Genomic DNA, 20,464 nt, shown 5'->3' on the forward strand with positions numbered 1-20,464 from the left:
AAGGTGGGACCCACCCAGACCCTGACTGCCACACGCAGCCCTGGTCAGTCAGGGACCAGCCCTGAGCCTGTCAGCCTCACCCAAATCCCCTCTGATAGCACTGCCTCTCCCACCGTGCCTGCCACCTGGGCTGCCCTGGCCTCCTTCCCGGTGAGGAGGGCCTTGTTTCACAGCCCTGTGGCCTTGGGCTCGGAGTGCTCTAAGGGCTACAGGGATGGGACTGAGCCCAGCACCCTCATGGGGACTCCCTGGGCCCTGCAGTGACACCATCTGCCTCTTCCTCGTGGGGTGGGGTGGGGCGTGAAGGCCCAGAGCCTGGACACCCACTTGGGGGTGTGTGTGGTGAGTGTGGTGTGTGATGTGTGGGACTCTGCACAATGGGGAGGGGGCAACGTGAGGGACTCGGGGCAGCAGCTGGTGCGCGGGGATCTCCTTGTCACAGAGCTGCAGGGCCGCCCTGCACTAGAGCACTTTAGGCTGAGATTGTCTGTGCTAAACAAAGTTCCACAGCAGAAACCCATCACCCCTCCCGACCTGCAGCTCGGAAGGCCTGGCCCCCGGGGTGGCGGGAAGTACAGGGGCTCTCAGGGGAAAGCTGAGGAAGATGAGAGGGGGGTATGCATGTGTGTGAGTGTGTGAATGTGTAGTGTGTGTATGTGGTGTGTGTGTCATGTGGGATATGTGTGCACGTATGTGTTTTCTGTGTGTGTGATGTATGTAGTATGTGGTGTGTGTGTGTGTGTGTGGTGTTTGGCGTGTATGTTGTGTAGTGTTTGGTGTGTGCATGTATGTGTTCTGTGTGTGTGGTCTGTGTATATGGTGTTTGGTGTATGTTGTATGTGTGGTGTGCACGGTGTTTGTGTATAATGTGTAGTGTGTAGTGTGTGGTGTGTATGTGGTATGTGGTGTTTGGTGTGTGTAGTGTGTGTGTGCTGTGTGTATGGTGTTTGGTGTATATGTTGTGTGTGTGGTGTGCATGGTGTTTGTGTGTGGTGTATGTATGTGCTGTGTGTGGTGTGTGTATGTGGTATGTGGTGTGTGGGGTGTGTATGTAGTGTTTGGTATGTATGTTGTGTGTATGTGTATGGTGTTGTGTGTAGTGTGCGATGTGTGGTGTGTGTATGTTGTTTGATGTGTATGTAGTGTGTGGGTATGATGTGTAGTGTGTGGTGCATATGTGTGAATGTGTGGTGTGTGTGCGTATGGTGTTTCGTGTGCATGGTGTTTGTGTGTATGGTGTGTAGCATGTGATGTGTATGTGCTATGTGGTGTTTGGTGTGTGTAGTGTGTGCAGTGTTTGGTATATATGTTGTGTGTGTGGTGTGTGTATTGTGTTTGGTGTATGTGGTATGTGGTGTGTGTGTGGGTTTGGCATGTATGTTGTGTGTGTGGTTTGGTGTGTGTAGTGTGTAGTGTTTGGTGTATATGTTGTATGCGTTGTGTATGTGGTGGGTATAGTTTTTGGTGTGTGTGTGGTGTGTGCATGGTGTTTGGTGTGTATGTTGTGTGTGTGGTGTGTGTAGTATGTAGTGCATGGTTTGTATGTGGTGTGTGGTATATATTGTGTGTGGTGTGTGGTGTGTGCAGTGTTTGGTGTGTATATTGTGTGTGGTGCGTGTATGGCGGTGTGTGTAGTGTGGTGTGTGGTATGTATTGTGGGTGGTGTGTGGTGTGTAGTGTGTATGTTGTGTGTGGTATGTGTATTGTGTGTGGTGTGTGTAGTGTATGGTGTGTATGTGGTGTGTGGTGCGTGTGGTGTTTGATATGTATGCTGTGTGTGTGGTGTGTGTATGTTAGTGTGTGGTATGTGGTGTGTATGTGGTGTGTGTGGTATGTGTAGTGTGTGGTGTGTGTATGTTGGTGTGTAGTGTGTATAGTGTGTGGGGTGTATAGTATGTGGTATGTATGTGGTGTGTGGTGTGTATAGTGTGTGGTGTGTGTTGTTTGGTATGTATGTGGTGTGTGGTGTGTGTATGGTGTTTGGTGTGTATAGTGTGTGGTGTGTGTAGTGCTTGGTGTGTATGTTTGTGTGTGGTATGTGTGTATGGTGTTTCGTGTGTGTAGTGTGGTGTGTGGTGTGTATATGCTGTGTGGTGTGTGTATCATGTGTGTGTGTGTGTGGTGTGTATCCCCACAGTGGGGAGTGGGGGTAGCAGTCCCTGGCGGTGGGACATTCTGGCCTGCGTTCTGGACAGAGGATTCCAGAGGAAAACGCGCACAGAGGGATTCAGTAAGTTGCCCAAGGACACGTAGAGCGTGCGTGGACATGGAGCAGGGCCCTGGGCCCTCCCTTTCCCTCATGCCAGCAGGGAGGGTCTCTGGCACTTTACGGTGGGCAGTCAGGGTAGGGCGGAGGGGGCAGGGCACCCTCCTGCAGAGATGATGCCAGTGTGCCTTCTACGTGCGCCATGTCTTCCCCACCACCATGCTTACTGGTCCTTCCAAGGATGAAAGAGTGAGCGGCCTACAGTGTAAGTGTCTAGCCCTGGGCCCCCGCTGCCAGGGGCGGGCCTTTCTGATGATAATCAGTGTTAGCTACAACAGTCCTGATGACCAGTGCTAGCAGCAGAAGGCGGGTGGGAGTGATGTGCCGATCTGCAAGTGTGGGGACCCCACCGGCTCCCCTGAGTCAGCGTTGGTGGAGGTCAGGGGGCAGATGAGAGCTACGGCCAGGATGGCGGCAGCAGAGTGCGTGCCTGGGGCTCACGCTGCGACCTCTGTGCAGTGTGCCTCAAGGGGGTCACTTGGAGGACTGGGCTGTTAGCTTCAGCCCACATAGGACCCCCTCTGGGCAGGCCCTGTCCTTGGGGCCCGTGAGTGACAGCTCCACTCCAGCCCAGTGGCACACCTACTGTGTACCAGGCTGTGTGCATGGACCAACATGGGGCGTGTCCTAGAAGTCAAGGGGCTGGGGGGTGTGGCACTCACAGTGGGGCTGGGGGCTGGGGGGTGTGGCACTCACCGTGGGGCTGGGGGCTGGGGGGTATGGCACTCACAGTGGGGCTGGGGGCTGGGGGGTGTGGCACTCACAGTGGGGCTGGGGGCTGGGGGGTGTGGCACTCACAGTGGGGCTGGGGGCTGGGGGGTGTGGCACTCACAGTGGGGCTGGGGGTTGTGGCTGGCAAAGTGACTATCCCAGGCTTGTGGAGGGAGGAGCAGAAGCAGGCTGAGCAGAGTTGGGGCCTCCCGCAGGCCCTGACCCCAGGGCACAATGCAGGGTGCTGGAGCACGGTAGCCTCGGCTCGTTTTTGATTTAGTGCCTACTGTGTGCCAGGCACTGTGCAAGAGGCTGGCGGTGGCAGCAGGGAAAATAACAAAGAGCCTGGCCCTCGTGGGTTGGGGACACAGACAAGAGGCAACAGAGACCTGAATCATAGATGCGTCCTCTGGTCCCCGGAAAGTGGACGACGATGGCTGAAAAGCAGGGAGGGCAGGGGCTGGGGGTGCCAGTTGGGGTGCAATTCTAAATGAGGGGACTGGGGCCTTGCTGTGAAGAGAACCAGAAAACAGGCATGCAGTCCCCTGCCTTGGTCCCTCAGGGACCCCAGGAGGCCGTATGGATGGGCAGTGTGGGTAGGTGGCGGGTGTGGTGGTGCCCACAGCTCCGAGGGAAATGCTCTTCCCAGCCTCGGGGGAGACGGAGGTGCCTGGAGTCCTCCCTGGATGGTCAGTCCCTTTTGCACAGAAGAGACATGTGGGGGACAGTGCAGATGTGGAGGGGAAGGTGTCAGGGTGTTTGTACTGATGACGCCATGCACCCTGCCAGGAACGCCCAAGCCGCAGGTCACATGGCGGAAGGGCCCGTCCTCGGAGTCCCTGCATGGCCGGCCAGGTGTGGCGGTGCTGGAAGAGGGGTCTCTGTTCCTGGCCTCCGTCTTACCCACGGACAGTGGAGACTACGAGTGCCAGGCCACCAACGAGGTGGGCTTCGCGTCCAGGAGAGCCAAGCTGGTGGTCTATGGTGAGCAGGGAGCCAGAGCTGGGGGCAGGAGAGGAAAGCGGCAGGGACCGAGGGATGGGCCTGTCTTCCTCCCAGGACCACATCCGGCCAGAGGCCCACAGTGATGCCGGGGGTCTGACAGTACCACGGTGTGCCCAGGTGTGGCAGTGCCAGTTCCCCAGGGCCTAAGAGCTTCCTACACAGGAGAATCAGGTCCTGCCACCAGGTGCCAGCGAGGGGGAGGGCTTGAGGGGGCTAGGAGAGTGGCAGGTTGCACTGGACACCCCACTTCCCTAGAGAGACCCCCACGGAGACAGTATGGGGGAAGCACCTGGAATTCCATGTGTCTTTGAGGTTGGTCTAGAGGTGAAGGCATTTTAAAATGACCCCTTGGCTGGGCGTGGTGGCTCGCGCCTGTAATCCTAGCACTTTGGGAGGCTGAGGCAGGAGGATTGCTTGAGCCCAGGAGATCAAGACCAGTTTGGGAGAGAGAGACCCTGTCTCTACATAAAATAAACTTGAAAAATTATTTTTAAAAATGAGCACAGATGGCAGTGCAGAGCCCCAGAGCCCACCTCTGGGTTAAAACTCACCCCTGGCCTCTTCTCACATTCTTGTCCTCAGCAGGGAGAGCGCCCCCACATCCAGGGTGCTATGTGCAGAGGAAGGGGACCCCCCTTAACACAGGCAGTGTGGGTGGGCTGGAGAGTGGTCTCTGCCGGCAGGATGAACTGGCCTCGCTTGGGCAGTTCTAACAGCTCCTAACGCCACCTGCTGCTTCCCCAGGACCAGCTGCTCTGGCTCGCCCTCTAATGACTGGCTTAAGACATTTGTTACAAAAGCATGGCCAGGCCTCACCTTCAGAGATTCTGACTCAGGGGGACCCTCGCTGGTCCCTGTGACACCAGGTTGGGTGTAGAACCGGATGGATCTAAGGGGACTCCAGCACCTTGCGAAGCTGAGAGTCAGAAAGGGTGGCATCTGGGCCTGGGCACGACTAGGGGTGTGTCAGTCCCAGGGCAAGGCTGCTGCGGCCATCTGCAGGTCCACAGGACCGTTTGTGGCTGGGCGGACGGGGACAGGCAGACCTTCTCCAACCCCAGTGACGAAGGGGAGGGAATGGCCCAGATGAGGTCCCTTCGGCTGCAGCTCTAAGGGGGCAGGGAAGCAGCTCCTCGGCTCTCCTTGCCCCCAAGTGCCCCCCAGCATCCGGGAGGACGGGCGCAAGGCCAACGTGTCGGGCATGGCCGGGCAGTCCCTGACGCTGGAGTGTGATGCGAACGGCTTTCCAGTCCCTGAGATCGTGTGGTTGAAGGACGGGCAGCTGGTGGGTGTCCCCCTAGGGTGGGTGGGGTATGGATGGGATTTGGGCTGGGGACAGGCCTTCTGGAGGGGCGTTCCTGTGTGTGCCAAGGTGGGGCAGGGAGATGTGACAGGTGTCTTTGGGGGTGCTCTGGGGTTCAGGGCAGTGGAGGACGGTGGTCATGTAGTGAAGCCTGGCAGGGGGCTGCGTGGCAGAGAGCATGGCACCATTCCAGCCACTGGCCACTTCTTGGGCCTCAGTTTCCTCATTACTGATGCTGGAAGTGGTGGCTGGATCCCCTCTTACTGGCTCCCTCTGGCCTCTCCTACCCAGATTCCTAAGGTGGGCGGCCACCGCCTCCTGGACGGGGGCCAGTCCCTCCACTTCCCCAGGATCCAGGAGGGTGATTCTGGGCTCTACTCCTGCCGGGCAGAGAACCAGGCTGGGACCACCCAGAGGGACTTCCATCTCCTTGTGCTCAGTGAGTGAGGCCTGAGCCCCGCAACTCTCAAGTGTGTCTGACCCTGTAGCCCCAACTCTTGCAGGCACACCGGGGGAGAGGGTAGACTTTGCCTGCAGAGAGCAGGGGGCACAGAGGGGCCCATGACAGACCCAACCCCCATCCTCACAGAGCTATCAGGCTCAGGGGACAGACATCAGACAGGTGATTAGCAAAATCATTACTGTCACAAGTGCTACCAAAGAACAGTCTGGATGCTGAGGGCTCCAGAGCAAGCCCTTCTGGCCAGGGTTTTGGGGGGCTTCCCAGGAAGGTCGAGTAGGAGGGGGGCCCAGGCTGGGGGGTCTGCACAGACAAAGGCCCCGTGGTAGGCGGGGCTTGCAGGGTTTGAATAGTTTCCCACCCCTCACCCCTTCTCACCCCCAGCCCCTCCTTCCGTGCTTGGAGCCGGGGCCGCTCAGGAGGTGCTGGGATTGGCTGGTGCAGACGTGGAGCTGCAGTGTTGGACCTCAGGGGTCCCCACGCCCCAGGTGGAGTGGACCAAGGACAGGCAGTGAGTGGCCCCCCGCCGAGGATGGCGTGGGGTGGTGCCCAGACTCGGCCTGCTGGATGTGGGGGTTGGGGGAGGTTGAACTCTTCTTGGGGAGCTGACAGGCATGGCATGTGCCACCCAGGGCCCAGACTGAGGGCTGTAAGGGCACCTCCCACCCAGCGGGAGATTAGCCAGGGAGACCCCACTCTTACCTCAGCAAGGTCTTCTCATCTCTTAGCCTCTTAGCCTTTCCTTTTTTTTTTTTTTTTTGGAGACAAGGTCTTGCTCAGTTGCTCAGGTTGGACTGCAGTGGAAGGATCTCAGCTCACTGCAGCCTCAAACTCCTGGGCTTCTTGGGCTCAAGAGATCATCCCACTTCAGCCTCCCAAATAGCTGGGACCATAGGTGTGCAGTACCAACAATGGCTAATTTTTTTAAAAATGTTTGTACGGATGGGGGGGTCCTGCTTTGTTGCCCAGGCTGGTTTCGAACACCTGACTTCAAGCAGTCCTCCTGCCTTGGCCTCCCAAAGTGCTGAGATTACAGGCATGAGCCACCGTGCCCAGCCTCTTTTTTTAAACTCACTTTTTCTCTAAGTAAAACTCACATAACGGGCTGGGCGCGGTGGCTCGCGCCTGTAGTGCCAGCATTTTGGGAGGCCAAGGCGGGCAGATCACCTGAAGTCAGGAGCTATCAGCTTGCCAACATATCGAAACCCTGTCTCTCCTAAAAATACAAAAAAAAAAATTAGCCAGGCATGGTGGCAGGCGCCTGTAATCCCAGCTGCTTGGGAGGCTGAGGCAAGAGAATCACTTGAACCTAGGAGGTGGAGGTTGCAGTGAGCCGAGATCAAGCCACTGCACTCTGGCCTGGGTGACAGAGCAAGACTCCGTCTCAAAAAAAAAAGGTGTGCAGTGTAGTGGCATTTAGTACATTTGCAGCATGGGGCAACGTTCACTTCTATTTAGTTCCTGACATTCCATCACCCCAAAAGGACACCCTGGACCCATCAGCAGCCAGTCGCTGTCCCCCTCCCCAGCCCCTGGCAACCACAAGCCTGCTTTCCTTCTCTATGGGACGTGCCTGTTCTGGGCATTTCACATCACTGGCATCATAGAGTGTGTGGCCTTTTGTGTCTGGCTTCTTCCACTCGGCATATTTTCCAGGTTCATCCGTCTTGTGGCGAGTGTCAGAATTGCCTTCACTGTTGTGGCTGGATAATGTTCCGTGGCATGGACGGACCACACGCTGTTGATCGTTCCTGCTTACTGGACCTTTGTGTTGCTCCCACCTCTTGGTGTTAATGAATGGCCCCGCCTCGCTTTTTACAAGCCACACACTCCCCGTGTGCAGTGTGCCCCGTCCAGCCCCTCGGCCTTACTGGCGCTTTTCCCTTGCCCGTCTCTCCAGGCCTGTGCTTCCGGGAGGCCCTCACCTGCAGGTGCAGGAGGATGGCCAGGTTCTCAGGATCACCGGCAGTCACGTGGGGGATGAGGGACGATACCAGTGCGTGGCCTTCAGCCCAGCTGGTCAGCAGGCCAGGGACTTCCAGCTCCGAGTTCATGGTGAGCCCCAACGCCTTCTGGGACCCCACCACAGGCTACTCAGGAAGCTTCCCACCCAGCTGCCCGCTGCCTTAGAGGGAGAGTGAGGGCTGAAATGGGGGACCTGGTGAGTGATCCCTGAGTCCAAGAAAGCTGGGGGCTGGGGTTGGAGTCAGGGTCAGGGGATAGAGGTTATCTGGCCCAGCGTTTTCCAAATCCATGGTTTCCATCCCAGCTCTAAAAATTTACTGCTTTTTTTTTTTTTCTTTTTGAGATGAATTCTCTCTCTGTTGCCTAGGCTGGAGTGCAGTGGCACCATCTTGGCTCACTGCAACCTCCCCCTCCCAGATTCAAGTGATTCTCCTGCCTCAGCCTCCCAAGTAGCTGGGATTACAGGCACCTGCCACCACACCCAGTTCATTTTTGTATTTTTAGTAGAGATGGGGTTTCACCATGTTGGCCAGGCTGGTCTCAAACTCCTGACCTCAAGTCATCCTTCTGCCTTGGCCTCCCAAAGTGCTGGGATTACAGGCATGAGCCACTGTACCTGGCCTAAATTTACTACTTCTGATACCACTTGGAATTATGAGTTACTTTTCTTTAAATGAGTCACACTTCCTTATACTGAAACACATTTATTTAAATAGCCCTTATTCTTATAAAGGATATTTAATATCGAAACTGTGAGCAGAAAACCAGCGCCACTTGGCTAAGGAAGCTGAAAAAACAAACATACCCCATAGAGCAATGTTGTAACTCCTCAAGGCGTGGACTCCGCAGAGGGCGCCCAGCCTGCATCTGCGCTCTCCGTGCTGAAAAGCGGAGAGTAGAAAGTGCTAGAAAGGTTAGGGACATGCATAGTAGCACCAAACACAGCCTTTCCTTGCTGTGACCAGGATAGAAGGAGACTTGGGAGGGGCGTAGCCATTCCATTCTGAGATGCAGTTATTTCATGCTGTGCTCATGTGCCCCTAGAATTGTCCTGGGTAGCATCGGTGGTGAGTGACCAGCCCTGTGTGATTTCCTCATCTAGCCCAGCCCCTCATTTCACAGACGGGAGACTGAGGCCCAGAGAGGGGAAGTGGCTTACCCTTGATCTTCCAGTGAGTTAGAGGCAGAGCAGGGCCCGGAATCCACACCTGTGGCTTCGCCCCCACCTCCTGCACCTTCCACACCAGCATGTCCCTATGCTGGCCTCTCCCATCTGTCCCCAGACCCCTGCCCTCCTTGTCCACCATGCCTTTCCCACCCCCACAACGGAAGCCTGTGGTGTGTCTTGTGGTCCAAAGGCGTGAGTCTGCTGCCCTGGGGAAGATGCCAGAGGCCTCAGGGGCTGCCTGTGACCAGTCCCCACTGCTTTCCTTCTCAGCACCCCCCACTATCTGGGGCTCCAACGAGACAGGCGAGGTGGCCGTCATGGAGGGCCACCTAGTGCAGCTCCTGTGCGAGGCTCGAGGAGTGCCCACCCCAAACGTCACCTGGTTCAAAGACGGGGCCCTGCTTCCCCCCAGCACTGAGGTGGTCTATACTAGGGGCGGTCGGCAGTTGCAGCTGGGGAGGGCCCAGAGCTCAGATGCCGGCGTCTACACCTGCAAGGCCAGCAATGCTGTGGGGGCCGCAGAGAAGGCCACCAGGCTGGATGTTTATGGTGAGCAGCCAGGGGCCACGGCAGCCAGGGTGGGCAGTGGGAGGGACTCAGCCATGGTGGCCCCTGCCTGTCTCCAAAGGAAGGCTAAGTGGCCATTTGGAGTGGTCAGAGGCAAAAGGATAATGGGACCAAGACATTATCTAGGGAGAAGGGTCCTCCCAGCTCATGCGACTTCCCTCATACACGGAAGGAAACGGAGGCCAGGGGTGGAAGGACCTGTCTAGGAGGCCATGGCGGAGCTAAATGTAGAATCCAGGTCTCCCCTCATGGTGTAGGGCTTTTCACTAAACCATGCCCAGACCCCTGTGACCACCACAATAATTAACTGCCCTTAGTTCATCACTTCTGTAAGCTAGACCAGAGGGGCACTTTGCAGCATCAGCTCATTTGATCAGCTGGCAAAGGGACTTGAGCTCTCGTGTCCCCACTTACAGATGATCACAGTGAAGCTCTGGAGCAGAGAGGTTTCCCCAGGTTCACACCACTAGGAGGTGGTGGGACCTGGTCCATACGTGGGCAGATCTGACTCCAAACCTCACGCTGTGAACCTCAGCATCAGCTCAGCCCTGAGGGGCTTGGCTCTGGGGACTTTTGAAGAACTCAGAGGAAAGGGTGTCGGTGGCTCTGGATGAGTCTGAGCAGGGCCCCGGTGAAGTGTGACAGGGCAGCGTGCAAGCTGATAGGGGTCAGCCTGGCCCCCCGTGGGGAGTCATTTCGGGAGCTCTGGCTTCCAAAGATGCAAAGGGCTTGGGTGTTGGAGCCTCAGGGACCCCAAAGGGCAGTTGAGCTCCATGGACTCCACGGCAGCCTCTGAAGATGGCCCCTCCACTAGCTCAGGGAGTTTTATTTTGGGACCCGAGGTCCCCCAGGAAATGAAATAGAAAATGTATATGTGTATGTTTTTATTAAATTTTCAAAAGGTCTTATGCCCAAATAAGGTTAAGAAGCATTTCCCAGGCCACGGTTGCCCCTTGTCCCCTGATAATGGCTTCATCAGCTCAGCAACTTGAGGGTCTCCTTGAGGGTAAAAGAGAAATTTCCCCTCTGGCATGGCCACCATGGGCTCCAGGCGTAGTTAACATCTGGTCCCCTTGACTGTCGCTGGCTAAGTTAGGAACCCCCCAAGCCAAGCCATCTGGGCTCAGGTCTGCCCCAGTCTTCTGCCTCCTGAGACCAGGGAGGGGTGGGACTTCCAGGAGCAGAGCTCTGTCCCAGCCCTGGGGGTCTCATTTGAGTCCAGCAGATACTGGACCTGCTGTGTATAGGCACTGGGGATGCAAGTAGGCTGGCCCTCGTTCCACTCATGCTGGGCTTGCCGGGGTAGCAGCGGGGATGGAGAGGCAACAGTCAGCACCCAGGGGTGGGGTGGTGCGCCCAGGGGCTGAGGAGGGTGAGATTGCTGCCCCGGGGTCTGAGCAGGGGGTTCAGCCAGTGGAGGTGAGAGAAGGAAGTGTTTCACATGGAGTGGGGTCGGTGAGGGGCTTCAGCGGGCCTGTTGGGCTGAGATGAGAGCAGGCTGGCGTCCAGCTGTGGTCCCCAAGCTGCCCCCTGCCTCTTTTCCAGTCCCACCCACCATTGAGGGTGCCGGTGGAAGACCACACATGGTGAAGGCTGTGGCTGGGAGGCCTGTGGTGCTGGAGTGCCTGGCCAGAGGCCACCCGCCCCCCACCCTCTCCTGGCACCACGAGGGGCTGCCCGTGGCAGAGAGCAACGAGTCGCAACTGGAGACAAGTGGCAGCGTGCTGAGGCTGGAGAGCCCGGGGGAGGCATCCGGCGGCCTGTACAGCTGTGTGGCCAGCAGTCCTGCCGGGGAAGCCGTGCTGCAGTACTCTGTGGAGGTTCAGGGTGAGCCCAGCCCACCCCACTCAGAGCTGCCTGGGCTGTGGACCTCTGCCCAGGCCTGCTGCGTGCTTGTCCTGAGAGAGCTCCTGGAGTGGAGGGAGGGTAGGGAGAAGTAACCAGTGTCCCCGCATTGCATGACACAGATGAGGACGCTGAGAACTGGGCTGTGGGGCCAGCAGGGCTAGGAGTGGGCAGGGTGGAGCCTCAGGATCAAGGGTCCCTGACTGTGCCCAGGACCCTGGGCAGGGTCACCCAGGACGGAGGACCTCGTTCTGCCTTCTGCCAATGGAATGGCCCTTTACGGAGACTTTCCTAAGGCCGGCTTGTGGGTGTGGTCCCAGCAGGGTGGGTGGGGCCTTCGCCTGCTCTTCCATCCATTGCTGAAGCATCTCAGGTACTAGTGCTGTGCTGACCCCAAGTGGCACTGGAAATGAAGCTGGGAACAAGGCCAGCCGGACTCCTGAGCCCTCAGTCTGCCAGGGAGGCAGATGTTAAATAATCAGGCCCAAGCCTCTGGGGAGCCCGGGGTGTCCCCTTACCTGCCTTGGGTGGCCCTGGAAGGCCTCCTGGAGGAAGGGCCACTGATAGGGAGACCTGAGGGTGAGGTGCGGCCGGGCCTCGCTCTGAAGGCACTGGGGACTTGGGAGGGTTTGAGGCCAGTGGCTGCTCAGCTCCAAACACCCAGGAGTGTGTTCTGCCTGCAGTGCCCCCACAGCTCCTGGTGGCTGAAGGCTTGGGACAGGTGACCACCATCGTGGGACAGCCCCTGGAACTTCCCTGCCAGGCCTCAGGCTCCCCAGTACCCACTATCCAGTGAGTCAGTGGTGGTGGAGGCCAGGATTGGGGGTAGGCAGAGAGCGTGTGCTTTGCAGATTGTGGGGGGAAGTGGACAGGAGAGAGGCTTCCTGTTTCCAGGAGTAGGAAAGAGGCCTGGAGCCACGGCTGGTGAGAGCAGGTGGGAGGAACTTCAAGGCTTCCTGCTTGTCCTGCCTGGCCTGGCCTTCCCTGGTCTCAGGTTGATGCGCCCCCCCTCCCTACTCACCTTAGGTGGCTGCAGAATGGCCGCCCAGCTGAGGAGCTGGCCGGGGTGCAGGTGGCCTCGCAGGGGACCACACTGCACATTGACCATGTGGAGCTGGACCACTCAGGCCTCTTCGCCTGCCAGGCCACCAATGAGGCGGGCACTGCCGGGGCCGAGGTGGAGGTGTCTGTGCATGGTGAGTGGGCGCCTGGGGTTCTGAAGCTGTGGGCAGCCTGAGATGCCAGGGGTGGGTGGCGCCAGAGGGCTGTGGCAGGCCTGGAAGGCAGGGCGGCTCGGGGGCTGGACTTCCCAGTTCCCCACAGAGACGCAGCTGTGAGAGGCTGGGCTGGGCCACTTGTCACACTTATCCTCGGTCTTGACCAGTCTCTAGGCCTCACTCTTTCCCCAGCTCCCTCTCTCTCCATCTGCTCTCTTCATGCTAACCATGCTGAACTTCACTTAGTTCTTTTAATAGATCAGCCCTCTTTCCCTCACCTTCAAGTCTATGTATGCTGCTCCTTCTGCCTGGAACATTCTCCCTCCTCTTTTCTTGCCTAGTTCCTTATCTTTCAGGCATATCCTGAAATACTCTTCCTCGATTCTACCATGTTTCTCATCTGCACTGCCCAGCCTCTCAATGCCTTAGCCCTCCACTCACTACATTGGGATTGCTTATTTGGTTGTCCATCTCCACTGTCCACCTCTGTGAGCTTTGAGAGGGCAACATGGTAGCTGCCTTTCCCTGCTGTGTCCAGGGGCCCAGCATAGTTCTGGCCACAGAGTAGATGCTCAGCACACATAAGGATGCATAGATAGATCAGTGGGTGGATGGGTAGATGGGTGGGTGGATGAATGGGTTGGTGGATGAATGAGTGGACAGATAGAAGGGTGGATGGATGGATGGATGGAAAGGTGGATGGATGGGTAGATAGATGGAAGCATGGGTGGATAGAAGGGTGGATGGATGGGTAAATGGATAGATTGGTAAATGGATGGGTGGGTGGATGGATGGATGGAAGGGTGGGTAGATGGATGAATTGGTGGGTGGGTGGATGGATGGAAGGGTGGGTAGATGGATTAATGGGTGGGTGGGTGGATGGATGAATGAGTGGGTAGATGGATGGATGGGTGGGTGGGTGGATGGATGAGTGGATGGATGGGTGGGTGGATGGAAGAGTGGGTAGATGGATGAATGGGTGGGTGGATGGATGGGTGGATGGGTGGAGGGATGGATGGATGGATAGAATGGTGAGTGGATGGATGAGTGGATTGATGGATGGGTGGGTGGATGGATGGAAGGGTGAGTGGGTGGATGGCTAGCTGGATGGATTGGTAGATGATGGATGGGTGGGTGGATGGATGAAAGGAGGGATAGACAGAAGGATAGGTAGATGAATAAATGCATTAATAGATGCATGGGTGCATAGATGGATGGGAGAATTTTTAAAGGGAATAACTACTCTGCTGGCTGCCAGTCTAGAGCTCTTTCCCTAAGCCATGTGTTTGGGGGATATGGCAGGCAGAAGCTAGATGCTAGCCTTTGGCCGGCCCTTCAAGGGCACCTTCTCACCCCCAGGCATCGAGGGGGTTGCTGGGTGCCCACTGTACTCCTCCTGATTCTGACCCGGGCTCTTCCTGACTCTTTCCCTTCCCAGAGTTCCCATCGGTCAGTATCATTGGGGGTGAGAACATCACAGCTCCTTTCCTGCAGCCTGTGACCCTCCAGTGCATAGGGGATGGGGTGCCTACCCCAAGCCTCCGTTGGTGGAAGGATGGTGTAGCCCTGGCAGCCTTTGGGGGGAAACTACAGGTATGTGCAGGGGCCCCAGGGCTGGCGAGCCAGCTAGGCACAGGTGGAGGGCCTGCTCTGGGGGCTTCCTGGAGACTCTGAGCAAAGCCCAGCAGGCTGGGGATAGGAAGGGCCCAGAGCCCTCTCAGCCTGAAAGGCGAGCCTCAGCCTCTTCCGGGTCCTAGGAGCTTCAGTTGTCAGAGGGAGAAAATGTCGGCGGGTGGAGGACAGGGAATGGTATGCCTGGAGATCAGACGAATCCCTGGAATCCGAGTGCTTGGCTCATAACTCTACCTCCAGAGCCAAGTGTCCCCATGCCTTACTGCTCCTGCCCCCGGGCTTGGCAGCAGCCTGGCCACTCACCATGTCCTGTAATCACTCTTACGGCCCCGTGGCATCCTCTCTGCCCTCTCCCCTCCAGATTGAGAAGGTGGACCTGAGGGACGAGGGCATCTACACTTGTGCCGCTACCAACCTGGCTGGGGAAAGCAAGAGGGAAGTGGCGCTGAAAGTTTTGGGTGAGGACGTGGATAGCCAGCAGGGCCCAGGCCAGGATGTTGGGTGATCCCTTGGGGACCCTTGGGGTGTGTGGCAAGAGAGGGGGAGGAGGTTTTTCAGTTGTAGTTATGCACTTAACTTCAGAGGAAGTAGAAAGCCTGAAATGAAAGTGTTAGCAATAGCTCTGTAGTCCCTTTTGGCTGCTTTTGGTGGGATTTTTTTTTTTTTTTTTTGAGTTGGAGTCTCACTGTGTTGCCCAGGTTGGAGTGCAGTGGCGCGATCTCGGCTCACTGCAAGCTCCACCTCCCGGGTTCATGCCATTCTCCTGCCTCAGCCTCCCGAGTAGCTGGGGCTACAGGCGCCCGCCACCATGCCCGGCTAATTTTTTTGTATTTTTAGTAGAGACGGGGTTTCACCGTGTTAGCCAGGATGGTTTCAATCTCCTGACCTCATGATCTGCCCGCCTCGGCCTCCCAAAGTGCTGGGATTACAGGCGTGAGCCATGGTGGGATTTTTAGTAGCAGACTTGCCCACATTCATATTTACGTTTGCTTATTTTGGGGGTTTATTTGCAGGGAAATCCTTGTCCTTGTCCCTTCCCCTGGCTATGCTGGCGTCAGCTGTCCTGGGGTGGGGGCTGGGTGCTGTATGACTGCTGTAAGGATGGTGGGAGCTGGGTGCTGTATGATTGCCGTAAGGATGGTGGGGGCTGGGTGCTATATGATTGCCGTAAGGATGCTGGGGGCTGGGTGCTGTGTGATTGCCTTAAGGATGGCAGCCTGTTGCTCTTTGTTCTTGGGCTTGCTTCCAGGAGTGGGATTGCTTAGTCTGAGGATGTGAACTGTTTTAGAGCCCTTTGTCTAGGATTTTCTATGGGGAGCAGGGAGCAGCACTGCTGGGATGGCTGGGATTAGAGCTGCCCAGAGCTTGGACCTACCAAGCTGGGTCTCTCCTTGTCTCCCCCTAGTGCCCCCCAACATCGAGCCAGGCCCAGTCAACAAGGCAGTGCTGGAAAATGCCTCAGTGACCTTGGAGTGTCTGGCTTCGGGCGTGCCCCCTCCTGGTAAGACCCCTCCTCTTGGCTGAAAGCTACTTCCAGCCCAATTCACTGTCTAATGAGGCTGGCGAGTGACCCAGGGACTCTGACTGGACACAATGGGGAGAAATCAGCAGGTTTTTCCCCCCATTTCTCTCATGTTCCTCTCTTCCTCTTCAACAATGTCCTTCGGGCCAAGGCACTGCTAGGGTCCAGAGCCAGTGTGAAACAGGCCTGCAGGGCATCTACTCACAGTAAACTTCACAGGGCTGTCTGGGGCTGGGGGCGAGGATCAGGACCTCAGAGTCACCATCCGGTCTGTAGGGTCCTCCCCTCTAGACCAGCAGTGGAGGAAAGGGCAGGGCGCTGGGAGCTGGGTGTGGGTGTTTGCACAGGGGACTGGGTGAGGCTTACGGTGGCCCAGGAGGAAGGCCTCTCTCCTGCTCCCATCTGAACTAGGCCCACCCTACTTTGCTTGTTGCCTGTGAGCCCTGGGGATATTTGCCCCCTCTCGTGGGGACGCCTGCTGAGTTCCGGGGGCGTGGCCTGGCAGGATGCAGGGAAGCTGCAGATACACGCCGTCCAGCCTGGCTTTGAGGCTGCTGCTTTGGGCTGGTCCATGTTCTCTAATGCCCCCTAGGGGAGGGGGTCTTCTGGTAGGGGGAGGGCAGGGCTGAGTTTGACTCTCTCTGCTCCTGGCTGCCTCAGCCTCTGCCCATGGGGCTTCTTCTCCACCCTTGGTCCTGTCTTGGGCAACATTGCCCGGTTCCACCCTGGCTTCCTTTCCTGAATGAAGAACTCTGACCTTCTCCAATGCCTGAAAAAATAGTGTGGTCACCCTGGAAGTTTCTCTTGGATGCCCACCACACCAGCAGAGTCTGACGGGCTGGCAGCACCCTTGCTTCTCTCTTGCATTCCCCCTTGCATCTCTCTTCCTTTCCCCCTTGCATCTCTCTTCCTTTCCCCAGATGTCTCCTGGTTCAAGGGCCACCAACCTGTCTCTTCGTGGATGGGAGTGACAGTATCAGCGGATAGGAGAGTTCTCCGCATTGAGCAAGCCCAGCTTTCTGATGCTGGGAGCTACCGCTGTGTGGCATCCAATGTGGCAGGTAGCACAGAGCTGCAGTATGGCCTACGGGTCAATGGTGAGCTTCCCTGGGCCTACAAGGTCCCTTGTCCAAAAAGTTGTCTTTTCATTCATTTGTCTATTAGTCTGTCCATCCACCTGTCCACTCATCCATCCATCTACCACTCCATCCATCCGTTACCCCATCCATCCATCATCTATCCATCCATCCATCAACTCATCCACCCCTCCATCCATCCACCCATCCACCCATCCACCTATCCACCCATCCACCCCTCCATCCATTAACTCATCTATCCATCCATCCATCCATCCATCCATCCATCCATCCATCCATCCATCCACCCAACCATCCTTTCATTCATTTATCTACCCACCTGTCTGCCCACTCATCCACCTGTCCATTTGTCTACCTGTCCACCCTCCCATCCATCCACCCATCTATCCATCCATCCGTCTACCTACCCATCCACCCATTCACCATCCATTCACTCATTTAACTACCCATTCTTTCATTGATCCATTTTCTATCCAACACATTTATTGAGTCCATGCTCTGGGGCAGACACTGGACCTACATCCCTAAATAAGACAGATCTAGGAGCTTTCAGTCTAGTGGAGGACACAGCAGTTAGATCATTCCCCAGAGTACTACTTGATGTCAATTTTGATAGCAGCTGGTGAACATGAGGTGCAACTGAGCACCTATAACAGGGCACTGACTTGGCCTGTGGAGTCCAGGAGGCATCTTTGACACTTGGATACCTACACTGAGGTCTCTGCCAAGGCCTGAGGTTATGAAGACCTGGGGAATTTGAGAAACTGAAAGGAGGCCATGGGGTCTGGGGTTTATAACACTGAGAAGAGGGCCAGGATGGTGCTGGTGGCCATATGGAGGCTGGACCTCTTGGGCCTCATGGGCCATGGGAGAGGTTGGGTCTAAGAGCAGTGGGTAGCTGGGCAGAGGCCTGGGACCCTGGGCATCATGGCTGGTGCCTCCCAGATACAATGGAATCTTCTGGCTATTTTCTGCCGAAAGGGGACTGCCTGTAATATGGTATTTCATCTCACACCACCCCTGAGTTAGGAAGTAGCACTGTCCAGGGACCCTTGGTCCCCTCCCCATCCCTATAATAAATGACCTTCTGCTGACCAGAGGCCTGAGTGAGAGTGCTGCTTCCTGGCTGGTCAGCCTTGAGCAGGTGACTTTCCCCCTGTGAGCCTCAGTTTCCCATCTATAGAAGCCTCGTGGTGGTGTTGAAAGGATGGAATTAGCAGCCTCGGGGGCAGTGAAGTGGCTCAGAGCCTGTGTCTGGATGGCTGTCCTTGTGCTTTTGCTGTGGCTGTGTGCTCCTGCAGGGGTGCCCAGCCAGGGGCCCTGCCTGCTTTGCCCCAGTGGGGCTCAGCCTGTGCCCCATGTCACCCCTGCCCTGCAGTGCCCCCTCGAATCACGCTGCCGCCCAGCCTGCCAGGCCCTGTGTTGGTCAACACCCCTGTCCGGCTGACCTGCAATGCCACCGGTGCCCCCCGCCCCACACTGATGTGGCTGAAGGATGGAAACCCTGTGTCCGCTGCAGGGACCCCTGGCCTGCAGGTCAGTAGGGCTGGGTGGCCCCGGCTCACCTCTCTGCACCTCCTGTAGATGCTGGGAACAGAGGTCAGGCCCTGGGAACTTAGGGTGAGGGAGAAGCAGCAATAGCCCAGGGCCGAGGGCTGGAGGGAGGCGGGACTGAACAGAGAGGCTGGAGTCACACTGCCCAATGGTAACAATACGTTCCATGAACGTGAACCATCTACGTCATTGTAAATGTTCTCGTAGCCACAGTAAACTGAGTAAGAAGAAACAAGTGAGATCAATGTTAATAATACACGTTAGTTAATCCAGTATATCCAAAATAGCTTCATTTCATCATGAGATCAATAAAAACAATTATTGAGATATTTTATATTCTTCTTTTCATATGAACTCTTTGAAGTCTGTGGTGTAGTTTGTACCTGGGGCCTGTCTCAATTGGGCCTGGCCACATTTCAAGGGCTTACTGGCCATGTGTGGCGAGTGGACAGAGGGACTCTAGAGGACTCTTCCTGAGGTCCAGTGTCATTGCCAGCTGGCAGAGGTCCGGAGGCCCAGATGCAACCCTGGGTTTCCCTGCATCATGAGGGGCTCTGAGGGTCTGGGGCAGGCTGTCCAGGCGTGCTCGGCAGCAGGGCCGGCGAGGTTCTGCCGCTTGGGGCCTGCGACAGCAGGACAGTTGCCTAATTTGGGCTTCCCCCTGGGGTCACAGGTCTTCCCTGGGGGCCGGGTCCTCGCCTTGGCCAGCGCCCGGGCCTCCGACTCTGGGAGGTACTCCTGCGTGGCTGTGAGCGCGGTGGGTGAGGACCGCCGGGATGTTGTCCTGCAAGTCCACAGTGAGTCTCAGACTGGGAAAGCCACGTGGTTCAGAGCAGCAACTCCAAGGAGATGGGGTGGGGGTATTCCCAGTCACTTCCAAAGGGAGAGAGGGCGGGTGGATGGAGGAGCGTCCACCTGAGAGCGGCTGCCTTCCAGTAGGGATCAGTGAGCTCTGGAGACCTGCCCTGGAGTGTGAGCTCCCGCAATGGGTGGGAGGGTGAGCAGGTGGTCCCGCATAGCCAGGAGCTCTGCCCCGTGTTCAGGGAGAGGCGGAAGGGGTGTGAAGTAGCAGGAACAGCGTGGAGTGGTGGTTAGGAAAGCCGGCTCTTGAGTGTCAACGACATGGGGTTCAAACCCTGCCTCTGTGACTTCGAGCTGGTCACTTTGCTTCTCTCGACCACCATTTCTTCATCTGCAAAAACAGCACTCACCTCAAAGGTCACCATGGGGACTCACTAAGCCCCTGAGCTCATGAAGCCACTGTAACCACAGTAGCTTATTTTTAAATGTCCTTCTCTGGGTTTTTCTGGGGCTCCGTGGAGGTATAAGAGAGAATGCTGGGAGCTGGGCACAGTGGCTCACGCCTGTAATCCCAACACTTTGGGAGGCTGAGGTGGGTGGATCACTTGAGGTCAGGAGTTCGAGACCAGCCTGGCCAACACGGTGAAACCCTGCCTCTACTAAAAATACAAAAAATTAGCTGGCTATGGTGGTGCGTGCCTGTAGTCCCAGCTACTTGAAAGGCTGAAGCAGGAGAATCACTTGAACCCAGGAGGTGGAGGTTGCAGTGAGCTGAGATCATGTCACTGCACTCCAGCCTGGCCAATAGAGCCAGACTCTGTCAAAAAAAAAAAAAAAAAGAGAGAGAAAGAAGAAAGAGAAGGAAAGAAAGAAAGAGAAAGAAAGAAAATGGAGAAGGAAGGAAGGAGAGAGAGAAAAAAGAAAAAAAGAAAAAGTCAGAGAAAGAAGGAAAAAGAAAATGAATGAATGTAGTCTTGGGTGGGAGGTGGTAGGAAGGATTCGATTCTAGCTCTTTCCCTTTGCTGGAGTGAAGATGATTAACACATATTGTATGCCCAAGAGCCCCACCTGTGCCATTGGATTGAACCTCATGGCGGCCCCACCAAGTGGGGATTTTCATTATCCCCACTTTACAGATGAGGAGACTGAGGCCCAGGAGTGTAAGTAGCATCCCCAGGGCCTCGCATGGTGAGCGAGTGGTGGAAGGCAGGATTCCACCCCAGGAGTTCTCCCCCTGGACCCTGCGTTCCTTCCTACAAAGCTGCACTGGTTATTTTTGTTTCAGAGGCAAAAGGTGGTTCTGAGACCTGCTTTAAAAATTTTTTTCTTAAACAAAAATTTTAAATTTTAG

The 20,464-nt window shown here is 56.4% G+C and overlaps 1 protein-coding gene across 6 annotated transcripts in view; it reads left to right on the forward strand.

The window, feature by feature from the left end:
* HMCN2 (hemicentin 2) overlaps positions 1 to 20,464 on the forward strand; it is a 169,802-nt gene that overhangs the window by 79,978 nt on the left and 69,360 nt on the right. For all 6 annotated transcript variants that reach the window (XR_004031451.1, XM_030818033.1, XM_030818036.1 and 3 more), the window contains 15 exons: positions 3,767 to 3,961; positions 5,137 to 5,267; positions 5,577 to 5,724; positions 6,130 to 6,256; positions 7,646 to 7,800; positions 9,149 to 9,427; positions 10,991 to 11,272; positions 11,974 to 12,082; positions 12,317 to 12,486; positions 13,946 to 14,100; positions 14,501 to 14,597; positions 15,545 to 15,640; positions 16,582 to 16,758; positions 18,137 to 18,294; positions 18,986 to 19,109. Coding sequence is in view for 5 of the 6 variants with exons in the window: in XM_030818033.1 (XP_030673893.1) it covers positions 3,767 to 3,961; positions 5,137 to 5,267; positions 5,577 to 5,724; positions 6,130 to 6,256; positions 7,646 to 7,800; positions 9,149 to 9,427; positions 10,991 to 11,272; positions 11,974 to 12,082; positions 12,317 to 12,486; positions 13,946 to 14,100; positions 14,501 to 14,597; positions 15,545 to 15,640; positions 16,582 to 16,758; positions 18,137 to 18,294; positions 18,986 to 19,109 (2,403 nt within the window). In the remaining variant the exon portion in view is untranslated. The remainder of the gene's footprint in view (positions 1 to 3,766; positions 3,962 to 5,136; positions 5,268 to 5,576; positions 5,725 to 6,129; positions 6,257 to 7,645; positions 7,801 to 9,148; positions 9,428 to 10,990; positions 11,273 to 11,973; positions 12,083 to 12,316; positions 12,487 to 13,945; positions 14,101 to 14,500; positions 14,598 to 15,544; positions 15,641 to 16,581; positions 16,759 to 18,136; positions 18,295 to 18,985; positions 19,110 to 20,464) is intronic.

The sequence above is a fragment of the Nomascus leucogenys genome, chromosome 8, assembly GCF_006542625.1.
Source record: "Nomascus leucogenys isolate Asia chromosome 8, Asia_NLE_v1, whole genome shotgun sequence".
Lineage (NCBI taxonomy): Eukaryota > Metazoa > Chordata > Mammalia > Primates > Hylobatidae > Nomascus > Nomascus leucogenys.